General features: G+C 44.6%; 1 protein-coding gene across 2 annotated transcripts in view; it reads left to right on the top strand.

Annotated features, from left to right (window-relative positions):
• The window catches only part of E2F3 (E2F transcription factor 3), a 77945-nt gene extending 50541 nt beyond the window's left edge, over nucleotides 1–27404 (top strand). The window contains exons 2-7 of one of the 2 annotated variants that reach the window (XM_047859591.1): nucleotides 13553–13664; nucleotides 15396–15597; nucleotides 17113–17271; nucleotides 20523–20637; nucleotides 22341–22476; nucleotides 23757–27404. In XM_047859591.1, coding sequence (XP_047715547.1) covers nucleotides 13553–13664; nucleotides 15396–15597; nucleotides 17113–17271; nucleotides 20523–20637; nucleotides 22341–22476; nucleotides 23757–24019 — 987 coding nt within the window. In that variant the 3' untranslated portion in view covers nucleotides 24020–27404. Of the gene's footprint in view, nucleotides 1–13552; nucleotides 13665–15377; nucleotides 15598–17112; nucleotides 17272–20522; nucleotides 20638–22340; nucleotides 22477–23756 lie in introns of both variants that reach the window. The other variant, XM_047859590.1, reaches the window with a different exon arrangement.
• The last annotated feature ends 244 nt before the right edge of the window (nucleotides 27405–27648 follow it).

Below are 27648 nucleotides of genomic sequence, written 5' to 3'. Positions count from 1 at the left end.
TTGTGATGTGCCTTATTACAGTTTTCTCCAGGTTTTCTTGTGTTTGGGATTCATTGAACTTGTTGAATCTATCAGTTTAAATCACTGATCCCTCCACTTAGCTTTTTTAACATGTGGAATGCAGTCACATTAACTTTTTTTATGTCTTATCAGCTGGTTCTACCATTTGTGTTGGTTTTAGGTCAGTTTTGATTGATTGATTTTTCTCCTAATGTCATTATGGTCATATGTTCATGCTTTCTTGGAAGCCAGGTAATCTTCAGTTGGATGATAGTCATTATTGGGTGCTGGACACTTTTGTATTTCTGTAAATATTCTTCAGTTTTGTTCTGAGAGGCAGTTAAGTTTCTTAGGAAGAGTTTGATCTTTCAGCTCTTGCTTTGTAGGATGGGACCAGAGCAGCATTTATTCTAGGGCTACTTTTGCCTCACCAATACAGCAACAGCCTTCTGAATACTCTACCTGTGCCTCTGAATTATAAAGGCTGCTTTTTGTTTTGGTTTTTATTTTTTTTCTAGTTTGTCTGCTAGAAACAATTGAAAGAACAGTGTGCTCACAATTTTATAGTTCTAGGCCCTATGGGAGCGCTAGGCACTCTTTATTTTTTATTTCTTTCAGGCATTTGTTTTTCCTGGCCTTGGGTAGTTTCCTCACATCCATACACTGTATTCTGCCAAATTCTCAAGAGGGACCTTCTGAAGACTTCCAAGATTCTGTCTCTGACCAGTTCTCTCCTTTCAGTGCTCTGTCCAAGTTTAAGCTACTTCGACCTCCGTGGACTCTCCGCTTCATCTCCTCAACTCAAGGAATTTTTGGCCTCCACCCAGGTTCCTCCTTACTTTGTTATGACCCAAAAACTCCCAACTCTCATATACAGGAATTTAACTTGACCACTAAATGAAAGTTGAGTGAATGGGAAAGTAGCACCCTTTGATCTTCGAGTCAGTTGTACAAGCATTGGATATTCCTGACATGACACAAGGCTACCAGATGTCTGCTTTCTGTTCTTTGCAATACTTAAAGTAACACTTTATTATGCTAAGTAAGGAAGTTCTTCATTTAGTTCTTAGGTTCATAAATCTTTCAAAAGTGCTCTTACTTCTTGGAGTCCATTTATCATGCTCCTGTATGGGGACAGTTTGTGAAACTATGTCCACCCAGGACCAAGTGTCCTGTCCTTTAGAACCATGGTAGTCATTAAACACATGCTGTTTTCCTGAGATTTAAGATGCTTGCACTGTGCTGCAAGCCATTTTACCAACTACATTCTGAAGTCATTCTCTGTGAACTCACTGGTTGAGATTCAGAATAGTTACTCTGATGTTTCTACAAGAACTCAACGGGAGAAAGTTTGCCGAGAGATTTTTTTGGTACAAGTCATGAAGAAATTAAATTAATATTATCTAAAACTGTTGTGTCAAACCCATAGTAAGAATTTGTTTACAGCTCTTCATTAAACCTATAAGTTATCTCTTTAGCTATAAATCGTTGAGGACGCAAAAAGGAGTATCTTTGTGTGTTTAATTGTCATTGTTTTCTATGGATGGGATGAGGTTCAGCTATTCAAATGGACAGCTCAAATTTGCTTGTATTTTTAATACCTCTTTTTAGTCCTTATGTATAACACCAAGCAGGACAGAGACATAATTCCATTATCCAAAAACATGATTGGCTTATTTCATAAAATCTCAGTATTTGGTGTGAGCAATGTAAGTATCCTTTAATAAAAACATAAATTGTAGGAGGATAATGGTTTATTGCATGAGTCCACACACTGTGACCCATGGGCCAGATCTGGCCCCGGCTTATTCTGTAAATAAGTTTTATTGGAATACAGCAAAACCCATTTATTTATGCATGATGGCTGCTTTCCTGCCACAGAAGTGTTAAAGAACTCAAACAGGGCCGTGTCCGACGAGGTCTAAAATATTTACTACCTGGCCTTTTGCAGAAAACGTCAACTCCTGGTGTATTCCTTTGGTACTGAAGTGAGGTAAAATCCTAAGACCAAAAATGAGGAGTTGAAAAGGAACATCAAGATAAACTGAATAGTACTCCATGTAGAGTGTAGACCTGAAAGGGAATAATTAAGCTTGAGCATTGTGTGGGGGATTCAAAACCTTTTGCCCTCTCCATTTGAGAGACCACAATGGTTATTATAGAAAAGGGCATCCCAACATTTTTTATTATTAAAAATCTTGCTTATTTCCTCTTATTTCATTTGCATGACATTAAATCTGTGTCATTTATTAACCAGGCCCTTCTCTTGGGCTTCTTATTCATTTACTCTTAATTTGGTATAGATACAGACTTAATCTGTAAAAGGTTTTTAGGGTTTTTTGCTTTTTAAGATCAGTATTCAATTATTGGGGTAGTTGGGGCGCCTGGGTGGCGCAGTCGGTTAAGCGTCCGACTTCAGCCAGGTCACGATCTCGCGGTCCGTGAGTTCGAGCCCCGCATCAGGCTCTGGGCTGATGGCTCAGAGCCTGGAGCCTGTTTCCGATTCTGTGTCTCCCTCTCTCTCTGCCCCTCCCCCGTTCATGCTCTGTCTCTCTCTGTCCCAAAAATAAATAAACGTTGAAAAAAAAAAATTTAATTATTGGGGTAGAGACTTGGGTAGGAAGGGTATTAGGGCTCCTGCTCCTCCTCTATGCAAAAGAAACCAGTGCCTTTGTGATGGAAGTGCCTGGCACCATGCCTTACATATGGTGAGTAGTCGGTATCACGTGCTGATGAATGAGAATTAAATACACAGACACATCTGGTTCAGAAAGGCAGATTGTTGGGGCGCCTGAGTGACTCAGTTGGTTAAGGACCGACTGTGGCTCAGGTCATGATCTCATGGTTCGTGGGCTTGAGTCCCACATTGGGCTCTGTGCTGACAGCTCAGAGCCTGGAGCCTGCTTCGGATTCTGTGTCTCCGTCGCTCTCTGCCCCTTCCCTGCTCAAACTCCGTCTCTGTCTCTCAAAAACAAATAAACATTAAAAAAAAAAGTGTGCGTGTGTATATATATATATATATATATATATATATATATATATATATATAAAGAAAGGCAGGTCGTCAAACACAGTTTTCTCCTTTCCCTTGAAACCCTACGAAAATAATAGTAAACAGTTTGTCATTGTTGTTTTTCATTATTCACAATGAGAGTGGGGCTTTTAGCAGACCAGATCATTGGGCAGATTCCTGGAAAGCGGGGAAAGATTGAGGAGTAGCGGTCAGTAAAGTAGAACAGGAAGCTATGGCGGAGAGAGCGTGGGTCTGCCTTGGAGAGCCTCAGGAGTCACAAAAGCAGAGGCAAAAAGGATGTTCCCATGAAGGACTTCCTTTAAGTAGGAAAAGAGGACAATGGAGAAAATAAACAGGAAACAAAAGAAAACTTCAAAAGAAGCAATTAGTGGTGAAGGAGAGACGCTCCTGGTCATAAAGAACAAGATGCTATAAAAAGGGATTGATCAGAGAGCAAAAGCAAAACAAATACTCTTGGGGATGAAAAATCTAGTTGCCCAAACTGAAACAAAACAAAACAAACAAACAAACAAAAAAACGTAGTGAATGGAAGTTAGGTTTGATGTAAGGGATGACAGAAAATAGGAGCCTTAGAGGATCCCTCTAAGAGGAATAGGAATTCCCAGAAAATGAGAGAAAACGAGAGGGGATGATTTACAACATAAATATTTCTTCTAGCTCAAGGCCAAGCCGGTAGCTTCTAGGAGCCCAGGAGTCCCTCACACAGTGAGTGAGAAAAGTTGCACACCTGAACAGATGTTATGAAATTTTACAATAAATGGAAGATAGGCCAGGCATCTCTCAGAGAGGTTAGAAACCCAGTAGTTCCAAGGGAATGAGGATCAATGGCCACAGGTCTCTCACCATCACCACTGGATATAAAAAGCACTAGAACAGTGGCTTCTGAGTGCTGAGGGCAACCCTTGTTCAGCCTGAAATTCTTTGCTTACCCAGCCTATCGAGTGTGAGGATGAAATACACATTTCAGATATACAGGGACTCAAACGTTCCCTTCCATACTACTCTTCGGATGTGTCCCAGGAAAGCAGTCAACTAGCATTGGGCTCGGGAAACTGACTCTGTCGCAGGCAACAGAAGGCAACCCCAGCTGACTTAAGCGGCGAAGGAATTTATGGAAGGATATTGAGGATTAGAGAACCAGGCTCGGAGGACAGGCAGGAACCAGCAAGGACCAGCAGACAGAGCCACAGCCAAAATGTCAATCCACAGAACGAATCCAGTGGAATCACAAATCTAGTGATTTCTTCCGGGCTCCAGCAGCCATCGCCAGCCGGCCCGCTGCTCTGCCAGAGCCCCTCCGGGTTCTGGGTCTGGAGTGGCTGCATGTGTCTGTCCTCCCGCTGAGGTAGCAGGACTGGTCCAAGCTCTGGGGAAGCTGGGAAAGAGCACAGGGTGTCCTCTACTTCCATGATAGAAGGGCAGCTATGCCTCCCGCATAGACTGATCAAGTGGGGAGTTTCCTAAGCCTGGGTGGGAAGGTTCAGAGGCTGGGCAGTCAAATAAAGGGACAGATGTCCCCTTCAGGCTTCCACACTGTACAGTGAGTGGAAAATCACAGAATGACAGCTTTGCAACAGGCTCACGGAACTGTCCGTCTAGGGTCTAGACAGCAGGAGGTCCAAGTGTTTCAGGCAGGAGAAATACTGGGGACTTGATAGAATGGGTAATACAATGGAGAAAAAGATGTGACGGATATGAAAAGGTGAGGTAATCTTCGGTTGGATGATAGTCATCGCTGGCGGGCTGGACATTTTCATCCAGAAATAGCTGTGCAAGCTTATTCCTTACAGATGCAGAGGTGACCACCAGGAGAAAGAATAAAATTGATTCCCCTGGGGAGGTAGCCATTATAAGCTGCCTGAACTAGTGGGTTTTTAAAAATCATGTGCATTAATTTCTTTTTAAATTGTCTTAAAGTATTCTGTTTTGTTTTGTTTTGTTTTCTAAGTAGGCTCCATGCCCAACTTGGGGCTTGCACTCGTGACCCTGAGATCAAAAGTTGCATGCTCTACCAACTGAGCCAGCCAGGCACCCTGTCTCAAATTCTTCTTTTTTCTTTTTTCTTTTAATGTTTATTTATTTTGAGAGAGTGACAGTGTGACTGGGAGAAGGGCAGAGAGAGGGAGAGAGAGAATCCCTAGCAGGCTCCACACTGTCAGCACAGACCCCGGTGTGGGGCTCGAACTCATGAAACCGTGAGATCATGACCTGATTGGAGATCAAGAGTCAGACGCTTAACCAACTGAACCATCCAGGCGTCCCTCAAATTATTCTTAAAAACAAAACAAATGTCTGTAGAAAGGGAAGCAATCACCAGTTCATCAGTAAATGGCTTCGATTCCAGAAGTTCTGCCCTTTAGAAACATTCGTATGTCTGTGCTTAGATTCCCAGACCAGTCTGCAAACACAAATTATAGTGAAGATATCCTAGATCTGTAGTTTAAAAATTAAAAAAAAAATGGCCAAGTTTGGGGGCGTTCTAGGTACCCAGTGATGGGGAAATTTAGCTGGGGCAGGGAAGCATGGGAAGGAGCACGTCTGAGAGAAGAGAGACTACTCTCCACTGGTGGTGGCTGGGATGCGGGATTTAAGGGGAAATCTTCACCAAGATAAAATGCACTCTTCTTGTTTCCACACGCCTCCGTCTGCGTTTCTGTTCAGTTCCCCAGTTCCTGGGAGACAATTCGCTTTCTGATTAGGCTTTCTCACCTAATAGCTCATAGAGACGCTGCTCCTGTCAATTCTGAACTTGACCTGGCTGAGGAAAGCCGGGGAGGACCTTAGAGCTCTTCATCCTGGGTAACTTCATCTCAAGGAAAAGGGGACACTGAGTGTGGTTTATAACCACATGGCACGGAAGGGACTGTGATGTGGCCCCTTCTTCACCCTCTGCACCCAAGCCCCTCCCTACTCACCAGCACCTCTGAACCAGAGTTCTGGTTCAGCCCCTCCCAAGTCCCTGTGCTTCTGCTTATGCCTAGACAGCCTTCTGGAGATCTGACACCCAGACCTTTCTCTGCAGGACAGAGCCCCTTGCCTTCCAGGATGTGGCTCAAACACCGCCAGCTCTTTCCACCCTCTCCAGACCTCCACCATCTTCTCCATCCAGCCCCCCTTCCTGCCTTCCTGCCCCCAGCCATGGGCTCATTGTGGCATTCTTCATGCATTTCCCATTATTTGCCTGGAGCCTCTCTTATAGCAGGGACCACCATGTTGCCTTTATAATCACCTGTCTGTGCAGGGCTGGGTACACAGCAGGCACTTAATAAATATTTAATGGATTTTTAAATGGTTAGCCAGATTGTGTTAGTATGTAGTCACAGCTGGAAACTGGGAATTCCTTTCTTGAAATCCTCCTGCCCTAACCTACTGACCTAAGGATGGCCAGAACCCAAGTGAGATTCATCTGTGGTCTGGTCTCAAGCTAGAGATTCTCTCCATTGGATCATTCCGCTAAGGAGCTTAACCTGGCCCTCGTATCTTTTTAGCCTCCATATTTACTTCTCTTCGTCCTCTGCTCGAAACGTCCTGCCTCGTCTTTGGCCATGAAACAAAACGTTTCATGGATCTGGTTCTTTCCTTTGCCCAGGTCTCTTATTAACGGGGGTAAAGGGAGTTTATTTTAGGGTTCGGTTTGTGAACGACAGCAGGCCGTGCCTTTTTCTTGATCTAATTCTTTTCCTGTGGCTCAGCCAAATGGTAGATAAGAACACCACTTCCCTCCCCGCCGTGAGGGGGGATGCCCTTCTGTTAGTATGGCCCATTTCTGCTTTGAACTCATACCATACCTACTGAATGGTACAGAAGATTTTCAACAGTCTGAAAACCAAACCAGCAGCCTTCTTTTGTTTAACCTCCAATGGAAATTTTTGTCTTGTTATGCAAGAAACCCATGATCACTCTTAAACGATTTAGTGTATAGCCTTAGATATCGTTTCTTCCTATGTGTATAATTTCCCTACAAAAATAACATTTTACATTCACACCTACTTTTCTTTTAAACTTACATATATAGATGCATATCATTAATTGCACAACCTTCCATTATATAAATGTACAATAACTTACTGAACTTTTCTTCTGATTGGGCATTTATGTTGGACATAGGTGGAAAAATATAAATATTCAAGAAAACAGCTGTGCTGTTTTAAATAGACAAATCCTAGAAACAACATCAATGTTCTCAGAATATACTCCAAAGAATAGAATTGCTAGGTATAACTTTAGTATGTATAAAGACACATTGCCTTCGGGGCGCCTTGGTGGCTCGGTTGAGCGTCCAACTTCGGCTCAAGTCATGGTCTCAAGGTTCGTGAGTTCGAGCCCCACATTGGACTCTGTGCTGACAGCTCGGAGCCTGGAGCCTGTTCAGATTCTGTGTCTCCCTCTCTGTCTGCCCCTCCCCTGCTCACACACACACTCTCTCTCTCTCTCTCTCTCTCTCTCTCTCTCTCAAACATTAAAAAATTAAAAAAAAAAAAGACACATTGCTTTGTCAAATAAATCTTACAAACTATAAACATGAAGTCATTACCCCATATTTAATTTTACTTCTCAGAGATAACCTCTATTAACATTTGATGTGGGTCTTCCTCTATGGATACATGGAAAATTTTAGAGCGAAGTCTATATTTTATAGTTTTTTTACCCTTATAAAATCTTCAGATGTGTCCTTCTGCAACTTTAATTTTTCCCCCATATGTTTCTTGAAAATCTTCCCAAATATGTAGCGATTAGTCTCCAGCATATGTATGCGTATGCATGCACACGTATGTGTGTGTGTATATATATGTACATTCCACATACATACATACAAACCTTACAGGTTTGTGATGTCAGAGCTTTGTGCCTTACCTGCCAAGAGACTTTGGGAATTTATTCCTTGGTTCATTCAAAATAAATAAGTGAATTTGTCTGAGTGCATGCCGTGTGCAAGGCTACTTGAGAGCTGAGCTCATGGTCCAGGGAGGAAGCTTGGAGCATACACGTGCGTTGTGATGGCAGTCAGGCCGCGGTAGCCCAGAAGTTGCTATGGCAACAGGAGGGCCATTTCCATCAGTCCAGGGAGGTCGTGGGCTCAAATCCTGGTATCTGACTCACTAAGGTAAACCCTTTCCTTCTCTGCCTCAGTGCAAGGTGGGCATAGTGATACCCACCCCACAGTGCCATCATGAATGCTTACAGTAGAAGAGTGCTGACTATCCATTAGCAGGTATTTGGTTAAGTAAACAAGTTGTGGCATATTAATGAATCCGGCATTATGTAGCTATGAAAAATAAGGTCATCCTGTGTTAATAAATGCATCATTGGTGTACAGTTTTTTGTAAAGTGCAATGGTCTCTGTATACATACTTATATTCACATAGATTGTCTAAAAGGAGATCAAAGGAACTTAATAGTCTTGCCTTTGTGGAAGGGGATGGGATCAGGAGTGGGAGAAAGAGTTGCTTTCCTCATAGACACATTTGTGCTGTTTGAATTTCCATATTCCTTTTATTGTGTAAAGGAAAGTTTTTTTTAAAGTCATGAATAAAATAACTTGGGGTGCCTGGGTGGCACAATCAATTGTCCAACTCTTGTTTTTTTTGTAATTTTTTTTTAACTATTTATTTTTGAGAGACAAAGTGCGAGCAGGGGAGGGGCAGAGAGAGAGAGGGAGACACAGAATCCGAAGCAGGCTCCAGGCTCTGAACTGTCAGCACAGAGCCTGACGCAGGGCTCGAACCCACAAACAGTGAGATCATGACCTGAGCTGAAGTCGGTCACCCAACCAACTGAGCCACTCAGGCACCCCGACTGTCCAACTCTTGACTTGGGGTTCTCTCTCTCTCTCTTGATAGATAGATAGATAGATAGATAGATAGATAGATAGATAGATAGATCTGTCCAGACCCCACTCATGGTCTTGCGTGCTGTCTCTCTCTCTCTCAAATAAATAAATAAAGCTCTAAATTTATCATAAAGTAAAATGGCATCAGTTTAATATAACTTTTCAAATATTTTCATGTGGCAGTTTTTCACAATCCTTAAAGTGGTTATAAGCATGGGTTTGGAGTAGGCATATTTACTGACTGCGGGATCTTGGAAAAGTTATTTGAGCATTCTAAACCTCCGTTTTCTCCCGTAGAATGGGAAATAATAATAACAACCACCTTGTAGGGACGTTGTGAAAAGGAGATAACATAATCAAGTGAAAAGTAATTACCATGGTGCATGATACATTATGAGCACTCAAATATCCCTTGAGTTCTAGCTAATGCTAGCATGCTAGATCTATCGGGACTCCAGGCTGCAAATAATGGTCACCGAAGTCAGTTTTCTTCTACGGAAAAAGGGAATCTGTTAGTTCATACAAAATGGAAGCCTTGGGTAGACCTGCCTTTGATCATGGCTATTTCTAGCACCTCACTTGAAGGCATTGGGACTCAGCCTCTCCAGCTCTTTACTTCCATGTTGGCTCAGTTCCCAGGTAGCCCCAGGCGGACTTCCTACTAATAACTCCCAGTGAAAAGAACCCAGTACTTTCCCCATCGTTTCTAACAAAAGTCCCACACTGGCCGATTCTCCTGCTTTGATCATAGGCCCATTAGCCAAGGGATACTGGAATACGCTGATTGGTGGGCCCAGGTTACAAGACTCACCTTTGAACCCTCCATGGGAAGGACCAGCCTAAGATGTTGAGCAGTGTCAGGGTTTTTGCTCATCAGGCTTAGAGACAAAGAAACCACCTGAACTAAGAATTGTGGAGAAGTTTCTTCCCCGAAGGCAAAAATAGGGTCCACAGATGCCAGATGGGCAGAACTATGGTTGTTCCCCCCCGCCCCAGCCCACTGCTTGGCTGCCTGACAGTTATTACTAATATATATATAATTTTTTTTTAATTTTTTTTTTCAGAAATTTAACATTACAACATCTTAGTTTGGGTTGACGTTCTAAAATTAGCACCTACTTCATTTATAATAAAAGCCACACTTGGTAATGCCTCAGAAAGATGCCACGTGGGCGATCTACGTAACCTCTCTCCCGTCCAGCCTTTATTCCTACTTGGGACCAGATGGCTGGGCCTTCCGCTGAGCACCAGATAGATGAGTTGCTTTACTGATAGGGGCCATGTGATATGAGGATCTCTTTATAAACAGAAGAACTCAACAGTTCAGGGAGATGGTCACACTCATAAGAAACAAAAATTGAGCTGATGGGAGAGAGATTTCCATCTGTCCTGGTGTGAGCAGAGACCGCCCGTACTGTTTAAAACCCCCTATGTAGTTGTTTGTTTGTGTGTTTGTTTTTACCAAGCACGTGCGCCTAAATTTGTTAAGGTAATGTTGCTCCATGATGTATCAAATGTTCAGCCAGCTCTTTCCCCAGAGAGATTCCAGTTAGTGTGCAGTGCCCGTCCTCAGGTCTGCGACCTATAAGTCCTAAGGACTACTGTGTGTTCATCTCAGATCCAGTTCAGCCCCTTCCACTACAGCGTGGAGGAATGCTAACAGGATAGGCTGGCAGAAACGTCCATCTGGAAAAGGAAAATGACGCAGTGATCACCTCTCAAAGCCTGTCACGTCTACTCCGCAGGAATAGCTCGTGTAGCCGATATGACCGCCCCCAATTTCTACCCTCCAGGAGGATTTGCTGGGGCTTCCCTTCTTCCTCAGCTCATTTCTTTTTGGCGTAGATGTATAGGCTTGGTGATCTATCCCCTTAGAGGCTGAGATCTCATAGATTGTGAGGATTCTAGGACTTAAGGATTCTCTGGCAGTAGAAGTGCCCTTAAGATTTAGTAGCTTTTCCATCAAGTATTTAGATTGGTTCAACTCTCCAAAGTCACACAACCAGCCTAGTCCTGGTCCTTGAAGTTAGATCTCCGTTTCTTAGCAACAGATCTCTGGGAATTTCCCCAGCCTACAAGCTTACTGCTTTCCATGGGTCTTCGCCTCAAAGCAATTTGGAACAGTAGCCTGGATGGGGGAGGGAAAACTAATATGCCCCCAGGCCCCTGGCCAGTGAGCAATTCTTTATTGTGAGTGTTCAGGAAGAGTTTACAGACTTAGGAGCCCAAGAGTTCTGGGTCTCCCATTTGACTCCCTGCTGGGGACCTTAACATGGAAAGAATACAGCGGTGTACCTCTTGGATGGCTTTCTATGGAGAGAAAAAGCCTCCGTAGCAAAGCTGTTCCCCTCTCTACTTCTACGTGAGCCTCAAATGGAGCTTGCCTCTATCAGTGGTAACGTTCTGCAGGCCGCAAGAAGTGACCCACCCACCCTGCCGCTCTGCACTGAGGCTTTGATTGGCTAATGCCACTGAGAAGTCTGGGGAAAGACCAGCTGTTGTCCCCAGCATATGACTTGATTCAGAGTTTTGAGTGATGGCCTTAGACCCCATTCTCTCCGTGTCTTCACTCCACCTTCCCCTCTAGAGCCTCTGTTGTCAGGTAGTTTCTGGCTACTGTCAACCTTACTGGGAAGGCACAACCCCTTCTTGCCAGTGGTTCCAGAAAAATTCCCGAGTTGGCCTTTGTTCACCCAGGTTTGGTCATGTGCCATCCGGCCCAGTCACTGTGGGGGAGGGGAGGATGGAACACAAAGATCAGGCAGGCCCAGGTCACCAGTGTGCACAGATGTGCCTGTGCTGGCACAGGGAGGGGGGTGCTCCCCAAAGACAATCAGAGGCTTTTACCTAACGAAGAGAGTGTTTGCCAGGCCAACCAAAACAACAGGCCCACACGAGGATTTGACAGAATATTTGGGAGGGGAAGATGAAGTTAAGAAATTTACTGAACGTCGTTCCTAGTCCTTGAGAGTGAACTTCAGCCCAGCATTGCCCAACAGAAAGATAACACGTGGGGCGCCCAGGTGGCTCAGTCGGTTAAGCGTCCGACTTCCGCTCAGGTCATGATCCCAAAGCTCGTGGGTTCGAGCCCCGCGTCAGGCTCTGAGCTGACAGCTTGGAGCCTAGAAACTGCTTTGGATTCTGTGTCTCCCTCTCTCTCTGCCCCTCCCCTACTTGCGCTCTGTCTCTCTCTCAAAAATAAATAAACGTTAAATTTAAAAAAATAGCATTTTTCAATTATTTTTATTTTATTACTTAATTAGTTAAAAACAAACATTTAATTTAAAAAAGGAAAGCTAATATGTGCCACAAATGCAAGCCACATAGTAAAAATATATATGAAACAAAACAGGTGAAATAATCATTTTAATACTGTCTGATTTAATAATACTTTAGAAAGCCAAAATATCATTTTGGCGTGTAATCTATATAAAAACAGTTGGTGATAGATTTTGCCCTTTTGGGGGGTGGCACGTTTTCAGAATCCAGTGTGCATTTGACACCTAGAGCACATGTTGATTCAGATGAGCCACACGCGGCTGTGGCCACTGTAGCGACCGGAACGAGATGAACTGATCACTTTCTACAGAGAAGCCGGGGAAGCTCTTACTTCTGTTTCTATGTCGTGAGGAGTTCTGTGAACTTGTGCATCTCCTCATTAGGAGGATCTGCCCCAGAAATGAGCCTAGAGACACATGGCCCTGTGGGGTGTCCAGTCGGTACCATTCCTGTCTGGACACCTGTCACACCCAGACGTTGGCACACAATAATTACTTACTTCGGTGATCTGTCTCCTCTCAGACTCTACGCGCTAGGGAGGCAGAGACTCTTAACCTATCTTGCTTTCCCCTGCGTGCCCTAAGCCCAGTGCCCAGTCCGTAGACACTAGGTGGATGTTTTTGTAATGAAATTAGATCAAATTAAAAACTTGAAGACCTCCACGCGTCAGGTGTGATGACAGAATTGGAGACGGTAATACCAGGGGCATTTGCAGTATTTGTTATTCCGGTGAATGACCATTTGTAGTCTGTGACTAGTTGTGTTACTGTTCAATCACTCTCGCATTGAATATAAATAGAGAGAGAGAGAGTGATTGAACACCTACAGAAACCCAGGCTCTGTGCCAAGCACTAGGTATACAAAGATAAGTGGGAAACGGTCCCTGCCTTAAAGGAAATGAGACACAGAGAAGTAAAATAACCCTTCTATGCAATAAGTGGAGGATACAAATAAACAGAGTGTTTGCGGGAGCACAAGGAAGGGGGTCCTGCCCAGATTAGAGATGAGGTCGGCGGCAAAGTTTTGCAGGGGAAAAGTGAGTTTATGTTCCGCGATGCCTGCTGTCGTCTTAGTGTCTTGCCCCACGCCTGGCACGTATGTTGAATGAATGAATGGATGAATGAGCGAGCAAGCGAACGAACGAACAAGGTGGCTCCTGATCCTAATCCTAAAGGACCACTGGCTATGTCGTCCATCTGATGGGTAATCCGTGGCAGGTGAAGAGAGTTGACGTGATAGCCCGGCCCCCGGAGCCAGAACCTGGCTATGGGGCGGGCCAGGGCCCCGAGTGCGGCAGAGCAGAGGCCTGAGAGCTGGCAGGTGCCCGCAGCCCTTGGCAGGGACAGGTCACAGACAGCCCCGCTCCTTGTGAGTGCCCAGTGACCAACGCTTGTGGTTTCACATTGCAGGCCAAGCGAAGGCTGGAGCTGGGAGAAAGCGGTCATCAGTACCTCTCCGATGGCTTAAAAACCCCTAAGGGCAAAGGAAGAGCTGCACTTCGAAGTCCAGATAGTCCAAAAAGTAAGGATGCTCTCATCTCGTATTCTCCTTGGTGTGGGCTTCCCACCTTTCAAAGCTTGTGGCCGAGAGGATGCCAAGGTGTGAATAACGCTGGCATGTTGTGTCCTTTTTCACCTCTCTGTTCCTATCCAGAAAATTAAATACAGTGTCTGCAGATGCCCCGCAAAGGGTTTCGAGTCACTTTGGGACCTGAATACTGATTCCGGGGGGCGGGGGGGAGCCTCTTTGAACGTGTGTGGTTTCACTTTTCTACTTGGAATACAGGTTCTTTGTATTCTGTACAAATTTAAATTCTATACCATTCTATAATCAAATTTAGTTTTAACTTCCCTTAACAGACATGACTTTGGAGAGCAGGCTTAACTGGGGCTAGACAAACCGCGCCAGGGTCGGGGATGTCTGCACCAGCCTGAATCTCTCTAACTCAGCGGAAGACAGTGTAAGAATTGACCGACACTAATACACTGCAGCTAGTTTTCCTTTCCATCGATTGCTTTTTCTGGGAGAGAGAAAAAAGTAGGTTGAAAACAGCTAAACAGTCCTTTATGTCTTTGGCATTTAACATAGATGCTAAATTAGATTTTGTTCGCTCCTCTCATGGAGTTTATGAATGAGGCAGTCCACAAACGGTGTGTAACGCTCAGCGAAAGCCTTGACCTGGGCACCTGTGAGAGAGTAAACACGATATTGAATAAGGACATTGCATTCAAGAGGGATGGGGCGATTCCACTGAAAGGCAGTTTCAGTATTCTTCATCCACTTGAAGCATTATTTGAAAAAGTGGTGAATAAGTCACACACACACACACACACACACACACACACACACACACACACAGAGGAGTCTGCAAAGCCAGTTAAATTGAGTCTGTCTGAGCCCATCATGTCACACACACACACACACACACACACACACACACACACACACACGCAAAGCCAGTTAAATTGAGTCTGTCTGAGCCCATCATGTCACACACACACACACACACACACACACACACACACACACACACACGCGCAAAGCCAGTTAAATTGAGTCTGTCTGAGCCCATCATGAAACGCTGGGGAGACTTTTCAGCCTGGCCCCATCAGGTTAGGCTCTCCATGTGCTGCTCCCCTGAGGCTATCACGCTTTTTCATTAATTCAACAGATATTGTTGAACACCTACTATGTGTGGGATTCTTCACTAGACCCAGAGAGTAGGGGAAGCCAAAGTAGAAACTCCCAAGAAATTCACAGTAAAATGCTTTATAATCAAACAGGAACTTGTCCTGTCCCTTCCTTTTCTTTTTCTTTTTTTGTTTTTTAATGTTTATTTATTTTTGAGAGAGAGAGACAGAGTCAGAGTGTAAAACAGAGAAGGGCAGAGAGAGAGGGAGACACAGAATCCGAAGCAGGCTCCGGGCTCTGAGCTGTCAGCCTGGAGCCCGATGCGGGGCTCAAACTTGTGAACCACGAGATCATGACCTGAGCCCAAGTCGGATGCTCAACCGACTGAGCCACCCGGGCGCCCCCTTCCTTTTCTAATAAAGCAATTTCATAGCTTTCTGTAACTTACCAAAACACGACGGCAACAGCTTTGCTTCAACACTAATACTTGGGCTGCAGCGGGAAAGAGGGCTTGCCTACCTGCAAAGAAACCCTTCATTTCTTTACCTCTCCCCCTTCCCTGTCCCCCCACCCCCACCCGCTCGGCTTTTGTTTTTCTTTAAGCTCCAAAATCTCCCTCAGAAAAAACACGGTATGACACATCCCTTGGTCTGCTCACCAAGAAGTTCATTCAGCTGCTGAGCCAGTCCCCTGACGGGGTCTTGGATTTGAACAAGGCAGCGGAGGTACTGAAGGTGCAAAAGAGAAGGATCTATGACATCACCAACGTGCTGGAAGGCATCCACCTCATTAAGAAGAAGTCGAAAAACAACGTGCAGTGGATGTGAGTACGAGCCACGGCCCCGGTCCCAGGTCTCACTCCATTTCCGCGGTCCCCTTCTCCCCGCCCCTCAGGCAGGTCCTTTGTCAGAAGTTCAGAGCCTCTTTGCACAGAGCCCTTCTCTTTAGATACTTTCAGACGAAAAGCTTGATTAGCCTCAAGCCAGGGGATCCTGGGATTCAGTGGGGGGGGGGGGGGGGGGGGGGGGGCTGCAGATGTCAAGTAAGATGCCGTTCATCTGCTGTGGCGATGCCCACGTGTGTGCTCCCGTGGCAAATCTAAAGGCTGCTCACGCGTGTCGTTGGCTCGTCTGTAACAGGCGTTTGGAAGTGAACGACCGCTGTGTTAACACATCCGTGTGTATACACCATTGCCACATTGTCCTTAGCCGTGGCTCGACCAGCAGGCCACCTCGCTTTCTGAGTAAACTGAGGCAAGACTTAGTTGCCTCGGTTCCTTCTGGAAAGCAGGGATGTTAACACTTGCCACCCACACGTGTGATTACATGTATGATCATGCCGCTCGTGAATTATTAGACGGGGCGCCTGGAGAGCCTCTATTTTAGAAGGAACTTTGAAAGCGTTGTGGGGAGGAACCAACCTCTTAGAGGGTAGCTTTGGAAAAATAGTACCTCAGACACGATAAGATGAGCGGGTAACTTTTTGTACTTTTTTGGAATTTTGTGACGACTCGGTGACCCATTTTGGCCTGTTGGGTAGTGGCCTTTGTTCTCCCATAGAGCACACGGATCCGTTCCCTTAACCTCCTTTTCCTTGTCGGTGGTTGGTATAAGGCCCTCAGAAACTGCCTAGGTCTTTTGTACTTTTCGGATGATATTTTGTTGAATTTTGAACCACTCCTCATCTTTTCTTTCAAATTTTTCTCGCTATGTCTCTCCATCCTTCTTCCCCCTCTCTTTCTCTTTCCCCCCAGGAGGCATGTGGCAGGGAGGAGGCCCTCTTTTCGCCCTTTGAATTGGAGCCTTCTGAAGAAACAGGCCTCCTCTGGAGAAAAGAAACCTGAAAATAGCAGTGTTGGATTTTGGGTTGTTGTGTTTTGTTGTTGTTGTTTTTTTCCCCACTTAGTTTCTATGGTGTGAGAGGTGAAGGACGGTGTGGAGAAAAAAAAAAATAGGTGTATAAATGCTCTGATTTTAACAATTGGCTAACAAGCAGCGTGACCTTCTGTGTCAAGAGGAGACATTTAGGGCCGCCTGGGTGGCTCAGTCAGTTAAGCGTCCAGCTTCAGCTCAAGTCATGATCTCACGGATCATGAGTTTGAACCCTGCGTTGGGCTCTGCACTGACAGCTCAGAGCTGGAGCCTGGTTCGGATTCCGTGTCTCCCTGCCTCTGCTCCTCTCTCTCTCTCTCACTCTCTCTCAAAACTAAATAAACATTTTAAAAAATTTAAAAAAAAGAGGAGACATTTACTCAAAAGACCACTTCTCCCTTCCCTCCCTTCCACCCCCACCTCTGGTCCCCCCAGCAGCCATGATGAGTCTGTGTTTCGGTTTCCAGGGGCTGCAGTCTGTCTGAGGACGGGGGCATGCTGGCCCAGTGTCAAGGCCTGTCGAAGGAAGTGACCGAGCTCAGCCAGGAGGAGAAGAAATTAGATGAGCTGATCCAAACCTGCACCCTGGACCTCAAACTGCTAACCGAGGATTCAGAGAATCAAAGATATCCTTTGTGTCACCTGTTCCTTGGGGGTTAGCGCCTTCTAGATTACATCGAGAGTTGACAGGCTGACTGTTAGGCACAGGTAGAATTTTACTCTGGTTTCACCCAAGTCCATGTATGTGTGTGTGTGTGTGTGTGTGTGTGTGTGTGTGTGTGTAAATCCACTTATGTTGGTTTTAGAACTCAGTATTTATGGAAAGATAGTCACTGGACAGTATCTTCTCCTATCTATTTTGATAGCTGGGTGGTGACTGTGGTTTTGGGGGTTTTTTTGTTTTTTTAAGCATGTTATTTATGTGTGGTTGGGACATATGGACACACTCATAGCGTAAGGCAGCACTATTATAAGACATGTAAGGTGTCGGTGTTAATATTAATGACAACACCCAGCAGATTCATCTTTGGCTCCCCAGATTTCTGGTGGGCGTTAGCTGTCATGTTGGGGTTCTCACATTCTATTTTCTTTTCATCAGATATTGGAGCGATCGGAATTTGTTGAATCTGTCTGGGCTACAGCTGAAGGAATAAAGAGAGTAGAGAAAAACCACACAATAACTTCTCCCATGCGTTAATGCTGATTCATAGCACCAAGATTTCAGAAGCACCCCCCGCCCCGCCCCACACCGCCCCCACCCCCACCCCTGGCCCCAAGGCCTGCAACATCTCAATTTATCCATTCATCTACAGACATTAGTCTCTGGAAGTAAAATTTTTTAAAGCCAGTTCTTGTCAACTGGCTGACAATCTGTTGGCCATCATGGGAAAACTTACTGTTCATCATCCCCCCCTTCCAGCAAGAAGGGAGAAAGATTACTTCATTATGTTGACAAGAAGATTTTGCAATATTCTGAGTTTCTAGAAGAAGACAAAGCCAATGTTTTAAGACACCCCATCTCTAATCTGCGTTCCCCACTTGTGATCATTCCACATTACTCTTTATGGCTGATAAGCTCCCCCTTGGAGGGTGTGGGGACATATATTTTCCAATTCAGGCAGTATTTTGCTACTGTGATTGTTCGCTTTCTGTTGACCGAAAGATTCATGTTGTCAGCTGATGATTAGTGACATGGAGAAGAGGTGTGATGATTTGAACCCCCGGTGGTGGCCAGAGTGGGTTTATCAGGAAAGAACGCAGAATAACTCTAGTGGGGCTGCTTCCTTCATTGTTTAGTCGGGAGCCCCGTGGAGGAAGAGACGGGTGGTTGTCCGTGATTGACAGCTCTCTGCAATGTGTAGCTTACGGTATGGTCCCCTACATTAGCTTTCTCTGGGGCCATTGTTCCGGAAACTGAAAGCTTCCTTGCGGGGAGCTGCTAACCCAAAAAAGCAAATTCAGGAGGGAGCCACAGCGGAAGTACTTTTAAATTTGTAAGATTAGAAAATGCGTTTGCACAATTTATTTCAATTCGCCACTCAGTTCCGAATGTGGTACAGCTTGTTCACAAATGTGTTGAAACTTTCCTTCCTGCAGCATGTTGAGTAATTGTAGATGAGTTTTTAATAAGTTCTTGTCACACAGCTTTTTTTGACAGTGGGCTGTGGAATAGGTACCTGGCTGTCAGTTCCCCCAGCGTTGTCGGTAAAAATTCACAACAGTCAGTTTGCTTCCTTGATGAAATAAATGGGGACCTAAGACCTGGACTCCCACGTGAGCTTGTCCCATCAAGCTCAGCACCGAATTAGCCGTTGTCTGAACCGTTCAGACTTAAAGAAGATAGTCTATGAAGATGCCCCTAAAACGATATACAGATATGAAGTGAATGTGCTTTACTCTGCACAGTACGTTCCTTAGCTTCCTTCAATTTCTAATAAAAGTCCACTGTTCTAAGAGGCATTTCCTCCTGGCTCTCTAAACCCTATTTCTGTATTAAACATGTCAGATCATTGACTCTATGTGCTGTATTACATTACCTGCAGAAAGGCCTTCATTGAGTTGTGATTTGCTGTTTTATCCTAGGCATTTTTTGTGGGCTAACATAAAAAATGCAACAGGCTAGAAGACATTGTACATTAATTATGTCACTCCGTGTGCCTTATAGAAGAGAGCTACGTGAGTTCTTTTACTGCCGAGTAAGAACGTGTCTCTCTAGGCAACTCGCGTGAATACTTTTATCATGTAGTAAGTACCATATTCTTTCATGATATCCTCTCAGGTTTGCCTGCCAGGGCACTCAAAAGAATTGTTCAGTGAGTAGAAGTCATTAGCAAGGGTACTGAAATACTGTTGACTCTGTCTTCTAACGGCAGTGTTTCTCAAGTTTGTTCAGTAGCAGAGCCTTGGGAAGCTGCTTTTCTCCTCCTTGTGAACACTGAAATATTGACAGTTAATAATATCCTACAAAGGATGATTTTTGTAACAGAGGAATAATGACAGTCTTATCAATGGGCAGTGTATAATCACCCACAGCCCGGGTGCCCTTAAGAATACGGGCTGTCGGGGCGCCTGGGTGGCGCAGTCGGTTAAGCGTCCGACTTCAGCCAGGTCACGATCTCGCGGTACGTGAGTTCGAGCCCCGCGTCGGGCTCTGGGCGGATGGCTCAGAGCCTGGAGCCTGTTTCGATTCTGTGTCTCCCTCTCTCTCTGCCCCTCCCCCGTTCATGCTCTGTCTCTCTCTGTCCCAAAAATAAATAAACGTTGAAAAAAAAAAAAAAAAAATTAAAAAAAAAAAAAAAAAGAATACGGGCTGTCTGCCTGAGCAGTCTTCTGAATTCTTCCGCCAAAAGATCTGTTTGCTACTCACTCATTCATTTGGGTGGCTGCTGACATTTGCTAATAGTCAAGCAGCAGATAGGAGTTACCGGAGTTTCAGAAAATATATGGGTATTAGAACTTACTTTTTTTTCCCCCCCTGTAAATTGGGAACTGCCATCACTCAGTTTGAGTGACAGAACACTTTTCACTGAAGCGTATGGAATGTCTGTGCTCCAGAGGAACCTGGCTAGGAAATCCCTGAACAAATTGGGTTTTGGTTTTCTTTGGGTGGTTTAAGTATTCCGTTTCTGTATTTAATATTTTAAGTAGCCATGGGCTTTTTAGAAATGGGCAGGAAAAAACTGTATTTGTCTTGTGTAGAATATCAACCAGAAGATTCACGGGAGATCCCATATATTTAAAGATCTAGACGGAGATGCTGATATATTCTTCCAAGTCATAAAATACTTTATAAAATTTTTCCTTGCATCTGTTCTTTTGTCTTCTAAATGGTTACATCTGAGGCAGTTCACTGGAAGATTTCCTTAACACTCCCTACGTTAGCTTACGTTACATATCAAGATATTCGAAAAATTAGTGGCCTTAAAGACCAAACTGTTATAGTTGTCAAAGCCCCTCCAGAAACAAGACTTGAAGTGCCTGACCCAATAGAGGTAAGGAGATAACATCTTTGTTCATCTGCAGAGATCTTTCTGGAATGCTTGAAGTTAAGGAATCGTGGAGTCGTGGACAAAGGGTGTATCCTCTGAAAAACTGGATACTTCTTTCCCATCTATTTTACTTAACCCGAACTTTAAAAAACATTTCAACAGTTCATTATGCATGGAGTCCCCCAGAAATCAAATTTAACATAGCAGCATTGAACTTGGTGTATGGCTCCCTGTCCCTCTTGTACTTTCTGTTTCTCTATTATCTGGTGGTTCTGACTGATTTGAACTGTTGGGGAATTTTATGTTGATTGCCCTGGACCCACCAGGAGTAGAGGCATTAATGCTTTAATGTATCTCCCCAATTAAAAAAAAAAAAAAGTAACCCCCCCAACATATCTTAGCACATTTTCAGAATTTATCTTTTATAACATGTTTACTTTTAAGAAACCACATAAGGCTGTGGCTGAATTGATAGACTAGAATATTAGAAGAAAGTAGGGAGCATGTTTTTCTGATTAGTTTCAGATAATCTTCACTAATATAGGCCGGGACTGTAACTATAAGATAAAGAAATGTAGCAAAAAGGAAATGCATAGAAAATAAGAGAATGAAATTTGCAAGCTCCCATCTAGGGTACAGTTCTCACCTTAAATGATATTAATAGCTCTGTGACCCAGATGAAGAAGAATTTTAGATGTTAGTGTGCCGTATTCTCTTATTAAACTCTGCTCCTATCACATAAGAATGCTATTCATCCAGTGGTTATTAAAGTTCACATGAAAAAGCCCTGCCAGGGGCATCTGGGTGTCTCAGTCGGTTAAGCGTCCGACTTCAGCTCAGGTCATGATCTCGAGGTCTGTGAGTTCGAGCCCCGCGTCAGGCTCTGTGCTGACAGCTCAGAGCCTGGAGCCTGTTTCAGATTCTGTGTCTCCCTCTCTCTGACCCTGCCCCGTTCATGCTCTGTCTCTCTCTGTCTCAAAAATAAATAAACGTTAAAAAAAAGAAAAAGCCCTGCCATATAGGAAAAACAACATGGAAATACTGTCTATGGAATATTTAAAAGACCTTTTAATAGTTTGCATAGAAGCAATATATTTAAAGAACACAGTTCACCTCCTCTAGGGCAGGGGTCAGCAAACTTTTTCTTTAAAGGATCAGGCAATAGGGCGTCCGACTTCAGCTCAGGTCATGATCTCACAGTTCGTGAGTTCGAGCCCCACGTTGGGCTTTGTGCTGACAGCTCAGAGGCTAGAGCCTGTGTACCCCCACCCCCGCCCCTTCCGCACTCGTGCTCTGTCTCTGTTTCTCAAAAGTGAGTAAACGTTAAAAAAAAAAAAAAAAAAGGTAAAGGATCAGGCAGTAAATATTTTTGGACTTGTGAGCCATAAGTCTCTGTTGGGACAACTCAACTGCACGACTCTGCCATTATGATAGTATGAGGGAAAAAAAAAAAAAAGCCAGAGGCAATCCATAAACCATGGGAATGGCATGATTCTATGCCAATAAAACTTTATTTACAAAGCCAGTTGATGGGCTGGATTTGGCCTTCGGGCTGCAGTTTGCTGGCCCCTGCTTTTGATCGGAGTGGGCTACCAGTGAAGAAGCAAAATAAAGAATGAAAATTACCCTTACTTTCCATTTTTAGATGCTAATTACTGTAGCTTTCATTTTTCAGTTTGGACTTTTCTCACTTCTTCTGTTTATAGAGCCTACAAATACATTTGGCAAGTACCCAAGGGCCCATTGAGGTATATTTGTGTCCAGAAGAGACAGAAACACACAGTCCAATGAAAACAAACAACCAAGACCACAATGGGAATATCCCGAAACCCCCTTCCAAAGGTAAAAATCCAGCTTTTTCATTTGGAAACTATGTTAAAAATGAAGGTGATTGGAAGGACCCTGTGTCAGAACCACACGTCTAGGCAAGAAATGAAAACTTTTGTTATTAAACGTTATTAAGGTAATTTTTTTTAAGGCATTGGGACTGGTTACAGAATAAAATAATGATCTTGAGCAAATGACTCCTCCACCCTCGAATGGAGTCCCTCAGGCTTTTGCAATCAGAAACCATTTGCTTAGTGTTTTAGAAAACCAACTCAAGTGCGGAGTGAAGCTGTGAGCTGTTGGGGTGAATCATCAGCGACACTGAAAGGCAACAAGTTTGGAGAGAAAAGCCTTTTGTCGACAGAAGTTGTAACTGAATTTCCACCCTCCCTCCCCGACCCCAGTGTGATGGGGACAAGACATGGGAGGAATAACCCCGGGGGGAGTCTAAGTTCTCCCCTCTTTTCACAGACTGGGGGACGTGTATTTAATTTTTCTTCCTACCGTTTCCCAGTATAGCAGCAAGAATAGGAGTGATTTACGTGAATAGGTTCTGATCTAATACTGAGCAAAAAACAAAAAACACAGCACCTCAGAGGGTAAAACGAAAGACCCCCCCCCCTTTTTTTTCAGAAAAGAAATTCAAAGAGGATATGTCTTATTACATGTGTTTTTAGAGGTATCTTTAAAAAGTTAGTTGAAAAAGGCTAAGTTAAAATCAGTGAGCCCTACCAGGAAGCCAGTGTTTCACTATTGATATTTTGTTTTGTTTTTCCTTTAAATAGTGACTAACTGGGGGCACCTGGGTGGCTGAGTCCGTTGAGCATCCGATGACTCTTGATTTTGGTTCAGGTCATGGTCCCAGGGTCGTGGGATCAAGCCCTGCATCGGGCTTCATGCTGTGATGCGTGTGGAGTCTGCTTAAGGTTCTGTCTCTCTCCCTCTGCCCCTCTCACCCACTCAAGATCTCTCCCTCTCAATAAATAAATAGTGACTAACTGATAGCAGAACAAAGTGTTGGAACTTGTTAGCCTGTAATCTTTGAAATGACTTGTAGTCTCGTTTGCTAACAGTGGACGTTTCAAAAGATGAATGAGTTAGACCAGAACAGAGAAAGGCAGCCTGTCGCTGTGAACAGTTAGCACGAGATGGTCTGGACCGCAGTGTCGTTCTGATCAACCTTAGCAGAGGGCGCGTGCTCTTATAACAGTGACGTGCATATTCTTCTAAAAAGTCGATTCGATTTGCTCCTAATTTATTTTTCTGTTTCCCCCATTTCTTTTTCCCCCTTTCAGACTTGGCTTCAACCAACTCAGGACATAGCGATTGTTCAATTTCTATGGCGAACCTTTCTCCTTTGGCCTCCCCAGCCAACCTCTTACAGCAGACTGAGGACCAAATTCCTTCCAACCTGGAAGGACCATTTGTGAACTTACTGCCCCCCCTGCTCCAAGAAGACTATCTCCTAAGCCTTGGGGAGGAAGAAGGCATCAGCGATCTCTTCGATGCTTACGATTTGGAAAAGCTCCCACTGGTGGAAGATTTTATGTGTAGTTGATTATGCATTGTGTGAACTCCCCTCATAAACCAATATTTTTTTATTATGGAACCAGAACATCTGTCATGCAGTGTTGTCCCTTCCTGCCTTCTTCCTCCGAGATAGTATCATGAAGTAAACTACAAACTTCAGAACAAAGCTGACATTTTAATGAATTTTAAAAAAAAATTTTTTTTTTTCGTTTATTTGTCTAAACGCACAGTCGCAGGCGCCCTTGGGAAAGCCCTGCTTTGCCCCAGGCTCCAAAATCTCCTGGATGCGTCAGCAAGTGAGAAAATGTGCAATCAGGTGTCTCTCACCCGTATTTTTCTTCCCCCACCCCCTTCCCGGATTGGCTTGCTGTCCCTGATGGATGGGCTGTCGAATGGGGTCTGGCCACCTGGCCCACTCGAAAACAGCAATCTTCCTTAATAGCATTTCAAGCCGTGCCTTCTCCGCAGAATGCATGTCTTTGGGGTCTGCTAATATGGAACGGAACGGCAGGAACTGTAAACTTGAAGTCATGCAAAAAGTATGAAATGGATTTCTTCAGCTCTTCTTAGGAATATTTAAATTACTGTCATAATTCAGTGTAAGCTATGGACCGCGTGTCCCGCCAGGAGGTCGAGAGAACCCGCACAGCCTTTCGGATGAAGAACTCTGTTTTCTACTATCTGTTGCAAATACAGAGGAACCATAGCGTTCTGCCACTCGAAGCTGTTGTGGATTTTCCTGACTCCGTTAACCACTCCCAGTCCCCCGCCCCCAACGTATTTGTCAGTTTAAAGTTGATTTGTAGCAAATGCTCACTTAGAAGTTCTTTGTGGATTGTTTTAGGCTTTTAAAAAAGAATTTTTTTTTTTTAGCCGCCATTGAAGCATTCCTGTGGCACCCATCACCATTTCAATTTAATTGTTTACTTTGAAACGGTTTTTTGCTCATTGGAATGATTTAAGCAGAGGTAGAGAACCTCTACTGATCAGAGCATCTAGACGCGTGGGACTGCAGGTGTAACAGCTTTGGCAAGAAGCACCAACCCCTTCTCGCTTCCCTTCCTGGGAGCGAGGGGGTCCTGGGGCTCTCGGACACCGGTGGCCCATGCGAGAGGAGAACCAGGTCAGATGACAGAGCAAGTCCCAGGGAGCCGCAGGTGTGGATCCCTCCGTCCTCGGGCTTCCCTCCTTCCCCCCTCCCCGGGCCCCGAGAGTGGGGCAAGGGCTCTCTTACACTGCACTCAGGGAGACCACTTCTCAGGATGGGGTCAGATGGAGAGGCCTCCGGGGACAAAGACATCCCCGCCGTGTGAGTGGCATTCTGTGGGCATTCACTTAACGCTGGCGAGACCGGGGCACCCCCCCCCCCCAATGCCCAGGGGGGCTGCAGTCGTCCTGGCCAGAGCCCGGTCCCCTTCCTCCATGAAGGAGTAAAGTTGAACCAAGGGAAGCCGGGAGGTGGGAAAAGAAGCGATAGAATGCCGGGGCGCCTCCCGCTTTACTCTCCAGGGATGGTGTCCCCCAGTTGCTGGAGGCTTCGTGTCAGCCGCACATCCTCCCAGGTACGTCCAAGAATGGCTTTCCCGTGGGCCCCGGGAGCGAGCCTTCTCCCCCCCCCTCCCCACCCCCCCCCCCCCCCGGGGCAGGTGGCCTGGTACCTCAGATCCATTCCTTGGATACTGAAGACTGCAGGAATGAGGGAGTCACATAAGAAACAAACAGAAAACAAAACCCTCAAGATGAAACAAACGGTTAAATTGAAATGCTCTGTGCCTGACGCAGTAGCACTCGATTCCTATGTTGAAGTGACTCGAGACCATCCCTTGGGAAAAACACAAAACAAGACAAAACAAAACAAAACAAAAAACCACGAAAGCCCCAGCCAGTTTACTCTAGGTAGATTTCCACAATATGCAAAGTGGTGGTGGGGTCAAAACAAATGACACCAGCACTTTAAACTCTTTGTGTGGGTATGCGTGGGTGTATGTTTGGGAAGGCAAACAAAGGTGCAGATTATCCTCGTTTTTTCTTCCTCGGCCTCCGTCCCCAGCCTCCTCCCTCACACACACTGGATTTGGTACAAATAGCGGTGTGGTCCGTGATGAAGCCTTGGGGTGGGGGAGGGAGGGGGAGCTTTGTGTCAAGTGCCTACTGGAAATGCACTGTGGGGTGTTTTCCTGTATGGGAAACCGTTTATGCCAAGCTTTCCCCCATTTCCCATATTTATCTCATCTGGTTAGCTGCCTCTGCTCCCAGCTTTGTCTCATTCTCTTTGCCAGCTGCACAAAGCTGATTTTTTTCCAAAGTCTAAAGACTGAGCTCACCTGGCTAGGTTGCTGTGTGTTCTGTTGACTTTCTCGCGAAGCCTTTGCGTGATGTAATGATGCCGTATTTATTGTTTTTAAAAGAGAAAGGAATACTAATAAGTCTTAAAGAGTTCCTTCACGCGTAAGATTTTTTTTTCCCCCCAGTTAGTGGGCTTAACTGGTGTACCTTAATTAGATGTCCGTGCTGTGTTCCATTTGCATTAGTCCTTTTCTTTCTGACGTAGTATCTGGCGTACCCAGCGGGTTAGTACTACGGTATTTGTGTTACTTTAAGTACTGAGTCTGCAGGTTTTCTGGTACCATTGAGTTGCTGCTATTAACGCTCACACATGAAATGGCTGAAAGTTACAAGTGTGCAAATTATGACTGCGTGAGCCTTACAAAATAAAGTGTATAAAGGGCAACACATGAGCTGTCAAACAGTGTTAGGTGTGTGTTCATATGTACAGATCTGTGCATAGCGGTCGTTTTATTTAAGTTGATATGTAGTCTACTCACATTTTCATTATCTAGCAATTTTGTACAAAAAAAAAATAGCAATTAATTTGTAAACACTGCCAGAGTATTTTCTAGCTGGTTTGTAATTTTTTAAGAGTGTCATACTGCGTTTTCGTTTTTCGTCGTGGTTTCTGTTTCCGTTTTCGTTGTTTTCGGTGTAGATCTGTAAATAAAACTGCAGTATTTAAAGCTTTATCTTTCAGGAAAAAGAGAGTAAGAACTCGAGGAGTGCATGACAGCCTGTGTGTGAGAGGAAGGGTCTGAAGGAAGATGGCTTTGCAGTGGTATGGCAAGTCCGATTGTGGGAATTTCTTTTCCTACGGGGTACGTGATTTTGTCGAAAGGAAGTATCTCTCCCACAATTGGGAGTAGGCAAACTACTAATCGGTTTAGCTTCGTGTTGTATGCTAGTTTAAAAAAGAAAATATGTAATATAATGTAAAAAAAAAAAAGCTTTTATGATGGATTTTGTAAATAGATTTGTTACAGGGTAAACCTGTTCTCTAGCTGTGATCTTACCACTTCAAATGGGTGTAATTTGAATAAATTTTGTATGGTAAAGGATCAATAAAATGATTTTTTTTTTTAAGAGTTCAGACTTGTAAATGGCTTTTCTTAACACCATCTCGTGTTCCTATGTTAACTTCAGTTTTTGGGATGCACTTTAACAAGGGGAAAGGTTGCCCAGAAGCTGAAGAACGTCACACGCCTTACCCTTTATTTGGGACTTGGGGAGCACGGGACATCCTTTTCGAGCACCTGTAGTGTGCTTAGCACTTAGAACATGCTGTCCCTCTGGCCACCTGCAAAAACCACTTCCAGATATTGAAGG

Source organism: Prionailurus viverrinus, chromosome B2, assembly GCF_022837055.1.
Source record: "Prionailurus viverrinus isolate Anna chromosome B2, UM_Priviv_1.0, whole genome shotgun sequence".
NCBI classification, from domain to species: Eukaryota; Metazoa; Chordata; class Mammalia; order Carnivora; family Felidae; genus Prionailurus; species Prionailurus viverrinus.
The sequence above is the reverse complement of the archived record's forward strand: the minus strand, read 5'-3'. Positions and strand labels throughout refer to the sequence as shown.